This window comes from Remersonia thermophila, chromosome 4 (genome assembly GCF_042764415.1).
Source record: "Remersonia thermophila strain ATCC 22073 chromosome 4, whole genome shotgun sequence".
Lineage (NCBI taxonomy): Eukaryota > Fungi > Ascomycota > Sordariomycetes > Sordariales > Chaetomiaceae > Remersonia > Remersonia thermophila.
In genome coordinates this window covers 3,337,448-3,350,622 of record NC_092220.1, presented here as the reverse complement: position 1 = coordinate 3,350,622, position 13,175 = coordinate 3,337,448, and the positions used below count along the sequence as shown (strand labels likewise).

Genomic DNA, 13,175 nt, shown 5'->3' with positions numbered 1-13,175 from the left:
CCGCTTGAACCGGCTGAACGACGTGCTGTTTGTGCGGTCGTTGTCTCTCAGCAGCCTCCGAAGCCTCCCCTCCCCTCCCGAAAAGATATGGATATGTACGCAAAAGAACTCTCTTCGGCTTCGTCTGAAACCGCCCACAACCCCTGCAGCGCCCTGATTCTCCTGCGCCGTCTCTTCAGCACTGCTTCCACTTGAGGTCCACGCGGACCGTGAGCCTGCTGCTGATGCGGTCGACCTGAGATCGCAGAGTCCGTCAGCCATGCGTCCCTTCTTTTCAAGTGCCTTCGCCGGCCGGGGAGGAGGGGATTCGAAGCCAAGCCGATTCGCGACTTGATCCGAGGAGCAAAAGGACTTACGGCAATGATGGCCTGCTTGTCGGTCGGCGAGATCCAGCACTGCGTGTTGACGTTCAGGATCGCCGTCGACCCGCCGCAGGGGGACCACGCCACGATGTCCGGGTTGGCGTTGAGCGAGAAGGCCCCGCTGCGCGCCCCCTTGAGCGAGACGCCGTACGACGCCTGGCCGCTGACGCCCGTGAAATCGACCGTGGTCGCGCACTGGCCCGTCACGCCGGCGGGGATCAGGGCGTAGCCGTGAAGGTTGGTGGTGCTGGTAGAGAGCCTTTACAAAGAGGGTTCGCTTGTTAGCTTTTCTTTTTTTTTTTTTTTTTTGGGGGGACGGAGGGAGATGAGAGGAAACGTACGAGAACCCGGCGTCGTATTCCAAGTTGAGCGTGATCTTGCAGTTCTTGCGCCAGTCCTCGGCCCTGGTGTTGGGGCCGGTGCGGACAACGTATTCCTTGAGGCGGATCTCGAGGGCCGTGTTGCTCGAGTCGGTCCAGACGTCGGCCGAGCCGTACGGGCAGCCGGAGCCGAGCACCGACGCCCCGACGACCTTGAGGTTCTTGGGAGCAGCGGCGAGCGCCGACGGCAAGGCCGCAGCGACGGAGAGGATGGTGGCGAGGCGCATTTTCTTTTTTGGTAGTATGTGTGTAAGGAGGAGGAGGATGATGATGTAAGTGACGTGCGTCCAAGTCACCGAGTTCGAGAGGAACGGGTGTAGGATTTCTTCAGCTTGCTTTGTCTCCCTCTCCAGCAGACGTGGTAAGGCGGTTGATAAAAGCACAGGAAACCGGGTTGACTCTTTGAAACTCCCCTCGTCGCACGCCGGGACGGCGACAGAATAAATGTCGTTGAGGCCCTGGCCGTCGCCGGGACGGGCGGCAAACCGTCAAGCCTCCCCGGAGGGGAGCTGATGAGCTGGATATTGGACCATGGTAGTATCCAACCCACCCGGCAAATTCCTCCTCGCTGTCAGAAACGCTGTCCCCGGACCAGCACCACCGAGGATCCGCCCGGGACATTTGCCCATGCAGCTTTAAGCGAGAAGGCCAATATACCGCACCTTATTTTGACACGGCAGAGAATACACAACTGGCCATTCCCGCCCCGGTTCTTTATAACCCCCCTTAATATCATGGTTGGCCCAGGGCCGCGCCATCCACCGCGTGCAAAGAGCGCCGTCTGAAGCGGCAAGCAAGGCGGGCGCTGCGGTGGCAACGCCGGCAGCCGCCGCATGTCAGAACAGATTTCGTCCGCTGGTTGGTCGGGAAATATCCAGTGCCGCGGCTCAAAGCTACCTTGTCCTCGGGGCAAGACGCTGAGGAAACCCGCCGCGTGGAACCGTTGAAGCGCGCGCGGAGGCTAGAGGCCTTAAGGTTATGACACGATAGATGGCGGATACTTTATCCAAGGCTAAAAATAGGGCTTGTCAAAGTACAAAGTAATTAGAAATAAAGACCAAGCTGCGCGTCGTCCCGACTGCTTGTTCCGAGAAGGCATCCCTACCGGGGAATGGGAATCCGCCTCGGTATGGCACGACGCCGCCCGAGGTGAGGGCGGTGGTGACGAGTTCTGTTGAGCATCTGCAATCTTCCGGCCCGCGGTGGCTATGGCCGGCGGCGTTATTCATCCGGCCGTCGACCGCACCCAACCCGAAACGTCATTTACACAAGCTCCCAACGATCAAACGCCTCGTTTTGATTCCGCGGTGGAGGATGGGCCAGCTGATAAATGAACACCTGTATACTACGGTGCATAGGCTTGTGCTATTAATATCCACTCATGACTTGCCCAACGACCTCTCATGTCTCCCGACGCGCGGAGGCTGTATGATTCTTGCTGCACACAGATCCATTCAGGTCCATGGACAGACCGGAATTCGACAGGGGCTCAAAGGACGGGTCCATCCATAGATGAACACCCACAGCACCATTCAGATAGCATGGTTTTATCAATAACATGTGCTCGTGGACGTAGACATACCCTGTTCTCAGAACGGAAGGATGCTCAGAGATGCTGGCACGCAACGCCGCCTAGAGCCCGCATGCCATGGGACAATCGGGCCGGTAGAGTCATTGATATAATACCGTATCGAGAGGCTCGCTGACCACAGCAGACCGGAAACCTTTTAGAGTGCCATCATGTGAGAAATGTTCCACTTCAGTTCGAGTGGTAGGAGGACCCTTTGATTCGGCCATCGCTGTCCGGTTCGTGCCGTTTCTCGAATTGCTCTGATGATGATATGGTACTTGCACATGCCCCCGGGGCCCCCCATTCGAACCGAACCCCCATGATTCCCCGTCAAACACAATGCCTCAACTCCGAAAGAGGTCAAGGTACAGACTACATAATGCATCATATAACTACCTACACTAGTGTATGTGTACATCGTTTGTACACAGTCACTGCCTCCCCAGTCAGGTCGAGCCCTGGGATCCCCCCGAGCTTTCGCTCTCTGAATTGTGGCTTGTCATGCACATACTACTCCATGTACGCGTGGCAAGTCTCTGACGTGCAGAAGTCTACCTGACGCAGAAAAAAAAAAAAAAAAAAGCATCTTGAAGCTTCGCCAAGCTGCCGATCGGGGAGACGACGAGCTCAAGGACATCCTCACGGGCATCGTCGGGCTCGATGGCAAACATGGGGTGCTCGAGAAGCCCCAATGGAAGCCCGCGAAGGCTTAGGGCATCGACGTTCCCCTCTGTTACGGTGCTACAGGCATCGTAGCCGCGATCGGTTCGGCATGGCACGACGGCCATCTGCTTGCCTTGTTCCCGCCGCCGGCCTTTTCCCCACCCCCGGAAGCTTACTCGCAAGCAACGCAGGCCTTCAGCGAATTATTGCAAGCTGTTTCCTGGCCCGGACGGCCCACTCCCTGCCTCCCTGGTTGGCGTTGATCGCGCCCGGCTCCCCGTACGAGGGGCGGCGCTCAAGCCGTCAGGGGACGAGAGGCTTGGCCATGTACTACGGCGAGTCGTTGATAGGTACACCCTATTATCTGCACAACCAACCCGTTTGGGCACTTGACGGAGGGGGCCTCGCGGCTAGGGAACGTTGTCCCGGCGCTCTGCAGGATGGCTAGGAACGACCAGATCGAGAAAAAGAAAAAACAGTTTTGTTACAAGGTAATCCGCGATAAACCAGGCTCTCCCGCAACGGCTCCACGACAACCGAGGTACCCTGACCCTATCCCGCGGTCTACACGTCCCCAGGGCCCGGCTGCTGCCACTGTCCCGTTCCCGTCGCGGGAACCCCCAAGCCAACGGCGCCGCCGCTGGCCACGGCATCTCTTACCCCTCTCCTGCTCTCCAGCGCCGCCCTCACCTCGGCGGATATCACGTCGAAGCTCTCCATCAGGCTCAACGCATCCTCCCACCTCTGGCCGTACAGCTCCAGCGTCATCTTGACCCTGTCCAGGCACCGGAGGCTCCTGTCCAGGTTATCCCCCCCGCCTCGGTCCAGCCTCATGGGCAGCGGCGGGGCCGACACGTTGCCCGGCGCCGTCACGGGCGGCGCGACGGGCGTGCCCGAGAGGATCAGGTCGGCGTCGTCGCGCAGGGCGGCGATGAACTGCGAGCCCATGAAGAAGACCCGTAGCGCGTCGTGGTAGGTGTAGAAGGCGCCGACGCTGCCGACGCTGCCGACGCCGCCGCCGTCGTGGACCGGTTGTTGGCTGGCCACCTCGTAGATGCGGTCCACGTACGAGACGACGTGCTCAAAGATGAGCAGGCGGCCGTACGAGGTCAGGCGGGCGCCGCGCGCGCTCGAGGCGACGCAGTAGACGTAGCTGTAGCGCAGCTCGAGGTCGAGCATCTCGCGGATCGCGGGCGGCAGGTCGGCCGGCAGCCGCTCGGACCACTCCCACATGTCAAAGTACTTTTGCCAGATGAAGCCGGCGGCGTCGGGGAGGGGCTGGATGGGGTCGCCTTGGTAGAGGGCCTGGTACCAGTCGGACTGGATCTGGCGGAGCTTGAAGAGGGGCAGGGACGCGTCCGGGGGCGGCTTGGCGATGGCGCCCGAGGACAAGGAGGCGGGGCGACGGCGACGGCGACGGCGGCCATGGCGGGGGAAGGGAGGGAGACGGAGACGGCGGCGTCGTAGAAGGAGAAGGAGCGCGCGTGGACCATGCTGATGGCTCTGCGGTGAGGGGGAGGGGGCAGGGGTAGGGGTAGGGGTAGGGGTTAGCACCATGTACGACGCGGGCGGGCGAGCCTATATTATGAAAGCCCGAGAGAAAGAGAGAGAGAGAGAGAGAGAGAGAGAGAGAGAGAGAGAGAGAGAGAGAGAGAGAGAGAGAGAGAGAGAGAGAGAGAGAGAGAGAGAGAGAGAGAGAGAGAGAGAGAGAGAGAGAGAGAGAGAGAGAGAGAGAGAGAGAGAGAGAGAGAGAGAGAGAGAGAGAGAGAGAGAGAGAAATCTCACCTGTCAAGAGCATACACGCAATAAAAGGTTCTCCTCCGCGTGTCGAGGGTCTCCAGATCTACCTCCTGAGCGTGCGGCGGGTCTTGGTGCAGGCCCTGATCCACCACGGCGCGGCAGGCAAAGCCGATGGGGTGCCAGCTGTCAAAGTGCGCGGGATCGAGCATGGCGTACTGCGTCAGGAGGAGCAGGGACTGGATCTGGGTCACGTAGCCGGGCTTCAGAGCGCGGTCGGCGTGCGGCAGGGCGCGGCCGACAAACTCGACGGCGTTGGCGTAGTGCTCGTCCTGGCGGGTCCGGCTCTGGGCGGCGGACGCGATGGCGAGGACCATCCAGAAGAGCCAGCTCTCGGAGCTCCGGACGGGGCGGGGATGGTCTTGGTAGAGGTCGCTGGCCAGGGCGTGCAGGGTGGCGGCGGGGAACACGGGGTAGAGCGGGAGGATGTTGGTCTCGTAATGCTGGACGAGGGCCCGCGCCGTCGGCTCCGCCGGAAGGGCGGTGGTGCGCGGCTCCGGGACGGGCTCGTTGGTGGAGGCGGCGAGGACCAGGCGGGCAAACGTCATGTTGGACTCGGACGGCTCAAAGTCGCGGGTCGTCGTGTTGACGGCGCTGGGGCACACCGGTCAGCTCGTTTTGCCGTCTCGTCGGCGGGGCTCGCGGGGGCCGCGGAAGCAAGCACGCACAGGTAGCCAAAGTCGGACACCAAGGTGTTGATGTCGGCATTTTCCTGGGTCCGAGCCGCCTTGCGATGGATGGCGGCGCGGATGAAGGCCATCGAGTCTTTGCGGTTCGGGTCCGGGGGCGGCGGCTCCTCGGGCCCGTGCAGGGCGACCGAGGCCTTGGTGGAGCGGGCGTAGGCGAGCCTCCTTTCGAGCTTTTCTATCCTGAGCTCAAGGGCGGCGACGTAACTGCGGGAGGAGAGAGATGCATGATGAGCGACGGCGCGGAACTGGGACCGGGGGATGGATGGGGAACGGATCGACGACGAAAGACGGCAAAAGAAAAAGAATGAGCCTACCTCCTCTCCTTGCCTCGGGCAAACTGATCGTTGGCGGCTGTGCACTCCTTTTCGCGGCCTGCCCTCTCGCAAGCGGTGCATGCTGGCAACTTGTTGTCACACTGCCCAGGCGGTTGTTAGTCCCCTCCGGGTTGCTTGTCTTGCTGCATCCATCTGGTATCAACAACCCAGGGGAGGGGATCTGGTACCTTGACTTTGGCAGTACGGCCTTGGGGGGGGGGGGGGGAGGGGGATCAAGTCAGTTCTCAGTCAAATCACCCGTCGGTGATGCATGGCGGCGGCTTACATCGTGAACAGGCCGACACGGGCCGTGAGACCTTGAGCAGCGGCGTGTCCGCCAAGCTCGAGCGTGCCAACGTCATGACGGGGGGGGGGGGTAAGACCGGGGACGACGGGGGGTTCTTGGTGTTGGTTTTGTTGTTGTCAAGAACGATACGGGCAGATGAGCGTCACTACTGATTCTTCAATTCTACGCTTCCAAAGCCTCCAACGCAACGCTCTCGCCAACCCGTCACGGAATGCAACCGGGAACAGCGGGACCGGGAGGGTGGGGAGGTGGCGATGTCGTTGTTGGTTTGATGCAGCTTGAGCCCTGGCTTCGAGAAACCGTCGATGAGGGGGTAGCGGCTCCGGGATCGCCCCAAGCCAAGAAAAAGGGGGTCAAGCCCGGAATATTCTCCGAGTTTGGGGACGGACGGAGCTAGCGTATCGAAGATGGAACCCAAAACAGATCCATCAAGAAACGAGGCGGCTGCGGCGGCTGCTGCTGCTGCTGATGTTTGGGTGTTTGTCACGTAATGTCTAGGGGTGAACGGGTGCAGCAGGGCATGTACTTTTGTGTGTGTGTGTGTGTGTGTGTGTGTGTGTGTGTGTGTGTGCGTGTGCGCATGTACTGTGTAATACGCAGTATGTAGGTAGGTAGGTAGATATTTTGGGTAGTTGACTATAGTATGATGCCGACCGAGTCAAACGCCCGTCCTCTCATGCCGGGTCATGGTCAGGGGGGCGGGGGGGACTTGGTTGGGGGCAAGGGGGGCTGCTGAGGCTGAAGGTCGCCTCCCTCGTGCCAGGGGGGCTGATCACGGCCTCCTTTCCCAGGATGGACGTACAGTGCACCTCCTACCGTGAACAAAAATAAAACAGAACAAGCCCACCGCAATGTCCGACGCGACGGCAGACCAGGGTCCTTGTCGCGCTTCTGCCCTTTTTCTTTTTTTTTTTTTTTTCTTTTGTTTGGTCCACCCACGTACGCAGTATGTACTGCGTACAGTGTACCGAAACATGAGGTGACTTGGCGGCGAGTTCCGACGGCGCAACGCCACATTTGAATCTCCACAAGCCACAGTTGCAGCGAACCCCGCATGAATCAGCCAGCCTCGGATAGGGGACCCCGCTGAGGGTGGTTCTGAGGAGACGAGAGGACTTCTTGGTGGTTGGTGGTTGGGGAGGGGGAGGGGGGGTGGACCGGGTCTGGGCATACGCACCCGATGGCCCAAAGACATGCCGAGAGAAGAGAGAAAGTGAGTGAGAGAACTTGAACCAAGTGGAACTCTGTAAAAAAAAAAAAAAAAAAAAAAATAGTAGTAGTTAGCCTGTTAAGAGGGAGAGAGAGGGAGACGGCGACGTCTGTACATGCTGTGTACTGTGTATAACTAGGTAGTAGAGAGTAGTTATCATGAAGGAGCCCTATCCGTCATCGTCATGACCCTTCTTCCTCCCTGAATCCCTAGCCCCCTGGTCCCCCAGACCGAGTCCTCCGGAGCAGAGAAGAAGAAAAAAAAAAAAAAAGAACATTTGAGGACAACGCATGCAGCCGTGGATCCCGGAGCCCGGCTCCGGCATGGCGAAACGGAGATCGGCTTGTGATGTCAAGGGGGGGGGGGGGGGGGGGGGGTCGATGACGAGACCCAGGCAAAGCTTAACAACGACCCCTCGTCAGCCCGAAACCCACCATCTGGGGACCATCTGTAGCCGTCTACGGCCTAGCGTCACGGCATGGCTGCAGGTCTCACAGCGGTTTCGCTACGGTACTCGTCCGCCCGGCTCCCAGGCCTTCCCTCCCCTTGACACGGAGACAAGCGCTCCATCACCACCCTCAGGCTTGACGACGGCATGCAAGACAACCACAGCAACCACATCCACCACCGCAACCCATCCGCCAGAAGACGACGTCGCCGCATCTGCACCCATCCGCCCAACCCCCCAACCCCCCCTCCCTACGCCATCCCCGCACAACCAAACCCTCGGGCCCTCTGAGCTTCGCGCCGCCGCCGCCGCCGCCACCACCACCACCGCCCGGAGCGGCACCAGGAAAAGCGTCCGTGAAGCGGACCAGAGCGATTCACCTTGGGAGCTGTCCCGTCCGGCTCCTGACGAGGGGCACAGCGCTTCCATCTCCTCAGCGGCATCCATGGACCCGGCCGCTGTTTTTCACCAGTCCCTGGGCTCCGTCTTCCCGCCTCAGCACTTCTTCCCGGGGCCGGCTCCGGTGCCGATACCCTTTGCCTGGACCAGCCCGGAGCCCGATGCCCACGATGCGCCGCACCGGGTCGCCCATACGCTGACGGCATGCTGCCGGTGTCGCCAGGTGAGCCGAGCCGCCTCCCGGGGTTTCCTCCCCCTCCCTCCCCCCCCTTACGCATCTTGCCAATTCGTGGGCGTGGTGGGCCTCTTGAAGCTGACCCTCTCCGCTTCCTCCCCTCCCCTCCGCTCCCCCCCCCTTTATCCAGCGTAAGACGAGATGCGATCCCGCTCTCCCCCGCTGCCTCCCCTGCGAACGATCGGGCTCGACGTGCGAGTACTACGACAGCGCCAAGGGCAAGCGCATCAACCGCTCCTACGTGGTCAGCCTCCAGAAAAAGGTGCGCGAGCTCGAGGCCGAGCTGGAAAAGTACATGGACGAGGACGAGGACGACGCCGAGAGCCAGGATGGCCTGCTGTACCCCGGCGGCATCGTCCGCTTCGAGGACACGGACGAGATGCCTCGGTACCTGGGCCCCAGCAGCGGCACCGCCATGATGCGCCTGCTCATGGAGGAGGCGAAACGATACGCCGAGTCGCGCAAGATCGCCAACCTCATCCCCGAGCTGCTCGCCAGGAGAGCCGAGCGCCGCGATCGCATGCAGAGCGTCGTCATGGGCACCAGCGTCAGCGGGCCTTCGGGCAGGACCAAGAGCTATCCGGCGCATAGCATCATCCCCGCCTCGGCCTTGCCCAGCAGGGAGATTGTCGACGGCCTCGTCCGGGCTTTCAACGATCGAGGTAGGTGACCGTTTTCTTTCTTTCTTTCTTTCTTTCTCTCTCTCTTTTTCTCTCTCTCTGTCTCTCTCTTTTTCTTTTTTTTTTTCTTTCCTCTCCCCCGCTGACCGCTCCCGGTCCGCGACCACAGTCCAAGTCTTGACCCCGATCCTCCACATAAAGGAGTTCGAGCAAGACGTCAACGCCGTCTTCGCGGGCGACAAGGACCCCTACAGGCACTTCGTCGTCAACATGGTGGTCGCCATCGCCCTGCAAAAGGTTGGCAAATACGCCGGCCTTCCCGACAGCTACTTCCACAACGCCATGCGCCGCTTCGAAGACGTCGTCCGGCCGCAGGATCTCAAGACGCTCCAGTGCCTGATCCTCATCGCGCAGTATTCCCTCATGACGCCCACCCGAACCGCCACGTACTACGTCACGGGGCTCGCGACCAGGATCTGCCAGCAGATGGGCCTTGGCGACGAGCGCACCATCGCCATCGGCGCGTCCAACCCCCGCACCCTCGACATGCGCCGCCGGATGAGCTGGATCGTCACGGCCCACGAGCTGGGCCTCGCCTTCACCATGGGCCGTCCCAACGGCTTCGCCAAGGCCGACGACGTCATGAACGTCAAGCTCTTCGACCCCATCCCGGACGAGGACATCGCCCCGGAAGGCATCCGGTCGTCCAAGACGTGCGCGAGGAAGCTCGTCGCCATCCACTTCTGCAAGATGCGCCTCCTCCAGGCCGAGATCCGCCGCGTGCTCTACGAGAAGAAGCGCCCCGAGCCCGCCCACGAGAGCCACCCCTGGTTCTCCCAGATGGAGCAGCGCGTCCGGGAGTGGCTGGATGCCTGCCCCGAGCAGCCGGCGTGGTGCAGGCCTTTGTACGTTGCTCGCCGCCGAGCGCAAGAGACATGCGTGATGCGTAGCTCGCGCCTTTGCTAACCGTTGCGAACCAGGCTCACCGGGTGCTTCCACAGCATGATGATCTCCCTCTTCCGGCCGTCTCTCCAGGTTCCCAAGCCGACGAGCCACGCCGCCCTCAAGTGCTTCGACAACGCAAGGTCCATCGTCGACCTCACGTGCCGGCAGATCGAGGAGGGCACCGTTGACATCTCGTGGGAGTCCCTGCTGACCGTCTACGCCGCGCTCAACGCGCTGCTGTGGTCCATCTCCTACCCGGAAGTCCGTGCCGAACACGCCCGGGACGACGTCCAAGACCTCGTCGCCGCGGCGCTCGAGGCCCTTCGCATCTTTTCGGACCGCTGGCCCGGCACCTTGTCGGCCGTCCAGCTCTACACGGCCATCGCCGGCGCCTGCCTCCAGAGCTACGACGCGGGCGAGGACAGCTCGTCGTCCCCGTCCAGCACCCTCCACGGGACGCCCCTCTCGGCCGTCGACACCCTCTCTCCCGAGTCCCACACGGCGAGGAGCACGCCCACCCGCCAGACGGGGCCGCCGTCCTCGGCGACCCCCCTCTTCCACCCCGCCTCGCCGTTCGGATACGTCGTTGACGCCGGCGCCGAGGCCGCCGTGGGGGCCCCGTTCGGCTACATCAACGGCGCGTCCCCGTTCCAGCGCCAGCCCAACTTCCGGTCCAACTCCATCTTCATGAGCCCTTCCTCCGACTCGAGCGGGCGACGGTTCTCCCATCTGGCCCCCGACTCCAACGAATCCCTGGACCGCGGGCCCACCACCCCGCCGCTGCCGCCTCCCGCCATCCTCAAGCAGGAGCCCGCGTCGCCTCCCCCCGGGCTCGGCGCCTTGCCGACCCCTCCCGACGCCCTCGCGCCGACGCCTTCGTCGATCCATCCCGCCAGCCCGGCGATGAGCCCTCACCCCGCCCTGGCGGCGGCTCACCAGCTGAAGCAGGAAACCCCGCAGCTGATGTCCCCTCCGCAGTTCACGACGCAACCACCACAACACCAACAACACCAACAGCAGCAGCAGCAGCAGCAGCAGCAACAACAACAACAACAACAACAACGACACCAACAGCCTCCCCCGCAAGAGCCTGTGCCACCACCCCCTCCATCGCAGCCTCCCGCCGTCACAACCATGGTGACCCCCGCCACCCCTTCTCAGCCGCCAACCCAGCCCCGCCAGGTCCAGGCGGCATGGTACAAGCCTCTGCCGCAGTTCGTCCCTCCGCACATGTTCGCGCAGGACATGACGGGCGCCGCTCCCTTCTGGGCCGGCCCGGGCGCATCGGCCGCTCCCAACCCGTTTGCCGCCCCGCGCACCGTCCCCAACAGCCAACCCCAACAGCCGCCTCAACAACAACAACATCATCAGCAACCACAACCACAACAACAACAACAACAACCAGGCTTCTACCCCCCTCCCACCTCCGGCCCGCGTCTCCAACAACCCGGATGGAACCCCTACTACGACCCCGGGCCGGGCGGGCCATTCGGCGGCGCCGGTCAAGGATTTGGCGGCGGCGGCGGAGGAGGAGGAGGAGGCGGGGGAGCAGGCCCGGGCTTCAACCTCAACCTCGCCCTGGGGCTCGGCCTGTCCATCCCGCCGCCGGCGCCGCTCGGCGTGGCCGACGAGTTTTACGGCTCCATGTTTTACAACGGCAGCCGGCAGGGCAGCCTGTCGCACGAGCAGCAGATGGAGCTGATGGACGTGCTCGAGGCCGAGGGCATGAGCGATATCGACAGCTTCCTGAACCTGGGCGTTGCGCCTCCGCCTCCGCAACCCCAGCCCCAACCCCAGCCCCAGCACCAGCCCCAGCACCACCACCACCACCAGCAGACACAACAACAACAGCAGCAGCAGCAGCAGCAAGGACAGGGACAAGGACAAGGACAGGGAGGAGGCGTCATGGGAGCGGCAGGGCAGCACGTGCGTGGAGGAGGGGGCGGGTTGCACGTTCATTGGCAGTAAGCAAGCAAGTAGGTAGGTAGGTAGGTAGGCAGGTAAGAACCCGAGGTACGTTATGTACCTCAGGTAGACAAACCTTACTTACCTGAGGGGGGGGGGGGGGGGGGGGGACGATGGGGGAAAACAAAGGATGGGTAGGTAACCCGTGACGAAACGACATGGACGACGAAGAACGAAGACGACGGACGCGAAACGGAACGGAACGAAACGGAACGGAACGGACACGCCGACGAGGCCCGCCGCCGAGGAGAGGGAGGGAAGGGGAGAAGGGAGGGGGAGGGGGATATCACGGTCATGTACGAGTCTTCTCTTTTATTTATTTTTCTTTTTAAGGAGAGAGTGTGGAGCGGGGATGAAAGTTGACGGAGAGGCGAGTTCTCTTCTGGAGGGATGGCATGGGATTGGGATGGGGGTTCTCAGGGCATCATGGGCCGGCAACCTCCTCGCCTGTCTTCGGTACCGAGGGTGTTTACCGGTCGTTTGTCTGGGTGCTTGGAACTAAAAGAAACAAAGTACAACGGCAACGGGAGTGTGGTTTTTGCTTTTTGTCTCTTTTTTGTATTTTTTATTTTTTTTGGCTGTCTACGGGAAGGAGGTGAGCGTTGGGGTTGTTCAGGGGCATTGGCCGAGATGTGTGTGTGTGGTAGTAGTAGAAGGTTCAAGGTCAAACGAGATAGACAGCGTGGATGGATGGGTGATGGGATTTTTCCTGGCCAGTTTTCTTTCTTTTTTTTTTTTTTTTTTTCACAGGGTATCTGGTACCGATTAGAATTGTTGGGCACCTAAAGACTTGAGAGGGTATGAAGGAGAGGGTGTTGGATGTGTGCAATGTGTGTGTGTGTGTGTGTGTGTGTGTGTGTGTGTGTGTGTCTGGGGGTGAGAGTGTTGGTGGTGGCATGTTTGCTCGGGTAGCGGAAGTTTGGACGAAACGGGTCCCAGACCATACGCAGCTATGTCATTCGCTCTCTGCATACACCCAGGGTCATCGCCATTGTATCGTATTATTTGTAGTATAGCTATCTTGTTTCGCTTGTTTATCCCAGAGGTAACGCTGATGATGGCGTTGATGCAGCCGCTAGATTCATGGCATCAATTTGGAACAGGAACGCTGGGAAAGGTGTCGCCAGGTAGGTGGCCCGTCACCTCCCAAAGGACCACCATCGCAAAGTCCCTTACCTAGGACGGTAGGTAGGTACCTACCTTAGGCACCTGGGTCCTGGACCTAAACGTAGGTATGGTATACACCTCGATGCCTACGACGCTGGACAACG

The 13,175-nt window shown here is 61.2% G+C and overlaps 3 protein-coding genes across 3 annotated transcripts; 1 reads left to right on the top strand and 2 right to left on the bottom strand.

Annotated features, from left to right (window-relative positions):
- Positions 1 to 175: 175 nt before the first annotated feature.
- VTJ83DRAFT_5079 (uncharacterized protein) lies at positions 176 to 969 on the bottom strand (the record flags this gene model as incomplete). Its single annotated transcript, XM_071011639.1, has 3 exons — positions 176 to 235; positions 357 to 621; positions 704 to 969. The coding sequence occupies 3 exons, from the start codon at positions 967 to 969 to the stop codon at positions 176 to 178; spliced, it is 591 nt and encodes a 196-aa protein (XP_070866529.1).
- A 2,570-nt stretch (positions 970 to 3,539) lies between these two features.
- VTJ83DRAFT_5078 (uncharacterized protein) lies at positions 3,540 to 6,137 on the bottom strand (the record flags this gene model as incomplete). Its single annotated transcript, XM_071011638.1, has 7 exons — positions 3,540 to 4,343; positions 4,388 to 4,478; positions 4,761 to 5,366; positions 5,441 to 5,665; positions 5,776 to 5,876; positions 5,964 to 5,983; positions 6,062 to 6,137. 7 exons carry the CDS (start codon positions 6,135 to 6,137, stop codon positions 3,540 to 3,542), a joined length of 1,923 nt encoding a protein of 640 aa, XP_070866528.1.
- A 2,048-nt stretch (positions 6,138 to 8,185) lies between these two features.
- VTJ83DRAFT_5077 (uncharacterized protein) lies at positions 8,186 to 11,907 on the top strand (the record flags this gene model as incomplete). The annotated part of the gene is made up of 4 exons (XM_071011637.1): positions 8,186 to 8,362; positions 8,505 to 9,036; positions 9,164 to 9,899; positions 9,975 to 11,907. The coding sequence occupies 4 exons, from the start codon at positions 8,186 to 8,188 to the stop codon at positions 11,905 to 11,907; spliced, it is 3,378 nt and encodes a 1,125-aa protein (XP_070866527.1).
- Between the last annotated feature and the right edge of the window lie 1,268 nt (positions 11,908 to 13,175).